The following is a 1,390-nucleotide window of genomic DNA, read 5'->3' on the forward strand; positions in this document are numbered from 1 at the left end:
CCCACCCGCCCGCAGCTGGCGCCCACCCTCCAGGCGACGCAGGGCTCGCCCCCGCTCTCTCCCGTTCCTCCGCGCCCCCGCGCCCCCCGGGGCTCCCACCCTCCGCGGCCACCTAACCCCTCCGAACCTCGCGGTCTTCAAAGAAAGGAGGAAATTAGGGGAATCTAAAGGGGAGCAGACTGCCAAGTGCCGGCCAAACGCGCACAGCCGTTATTCTCCCATCTTGCATCCCTGCTATCCTGCACCCGCGCCCCTCATCCTGTGCCCCACCTCTGCTCTCGCCANCCTGCTATCCTGCACCCGCGCCCCTCATCCTGTGCCCCACCTCTGCTCTCGCCAGTCAGCTTCCCATCACGCTTCTCTTTTATATCCATGCACGCTCAGGGCACCCTTGCGGCTCCAGGCCCTCCTCCTGTCACCAGCCCACGCCTCCTCCGTTTGTAAATCCTACATCACCTGCTTCGTCTGTGTTCTTCTCTCCTCCTCCACGCCCTCCTCTTCTTTCTCTCTTCCAAGCCCTCCACCGCCTTCCAGGATCGACCCATGCCTATCTAAGGATCAGCCTGGCGCACCGCCTCCTCCCTACCCCGCCATTTCTCCCTCCGTCAAGACTGTCTTTTCCACCCCATTCCTTTCTGCGACCACTACTGGAAAACCNCCGCCCCCCCCCTCCCCCGCCATTTCTCCCTCCGTCAAGACTGTCTTTTCCACCCCATTCCTTTCTGCGACCACTACTGGAAAACCTTCCTAGACTGGGAACGCCCCTAACTCTGTAGATGTGCCTCCCAGGTTCCCACTTCACATGCGTTCTTGATCTCAGGCTAACGGTCAACTGCCCAAACCCAGAGCTCAGACTGAGAGAGTTGTACGGGCGGGGGGGTGGGGCGCCCAGGACTATTCCTCCAAGCTAATGGCTCTGGACACCCGTGCAAGACAAGGACAGGAAACAATTTTTTGTTCTCGCAGGACAAGAGGGCAGAGGGCAGGTAACGCCGCTGCCCATCTTCTGCTCCTTCAGATTGAGATTTCACCATCTATAACTTCAAACAGCGTAAGGAGGGGTCCCCAGCCCATGCAGAGCGGCTGCCTACAGACACCACCAACACACACAAGGGCGGACTAATTTTTCTCGCAGTCCCCGTTGGACATTAACAGCTACCCCCACCCCGTCTCTCTAGCAACTTCCTCTGATCACTTCTTTTTTGAAGAGCTTTCTGAATTTGAGTGATGCCGAGGCTCTAATCATTCTTTTAAGTTTTTTTTTGTTTTTGTTTTGTTTTGTGTTGTTGTTGCTGTTTTAAGTGAAAAATTGCAAACGACTTATACTGTCCAAAATTACTGTAGGCCAAATAGTTTATGGTATGTAAACACTATATGACTACTAAAAATC

General features: G+C 55.5%; 1 protein-coding gene across 5 annotated transcripts in view; it reads right to left on the reverse strand.

Annotated features, from left to right (window-relative positions):
• DLK2 (delta like non-canonical Notch ligand 2) overlaps positions 1–619 on the reverse strand; it is a 4,849-nt gene extending 4,230 nt beyond the window's left edge. For 2 of the 5 annotated variants that reach the window (XM_034648207.1, XM_034648206.1), the window contains exon 1: positions 457–619. In XM_034648207.1, the coding sequence (XP_034504098.1) occupies positions 457–545 (89 nt within the window). In that variant the 5' untranslated portion in view covers positions 546–619. The other 3 variants (XM_002914471.4, XM_019794394.2, XM_034648208.1) reach the window with 3 other exon arrangements.
• Between the last annotated feature and the right edge of the window lie 771 nt (positions 620–1,390).

Source organism: Ailuropoda melanoleuca, chromosome 19 (assembly GCF_002007445.2).
Source record: "Ailuropoda melanoleuca isolate Jingjing chromosome 19, ASM200744v2, whole genome shotgun sequence".
NCBI lineage: Eukaryota > Metazoa > Chordata > Mammalia > Carnivora > Ursidae > Ailuropoda > Ailuropoda melanoleuca.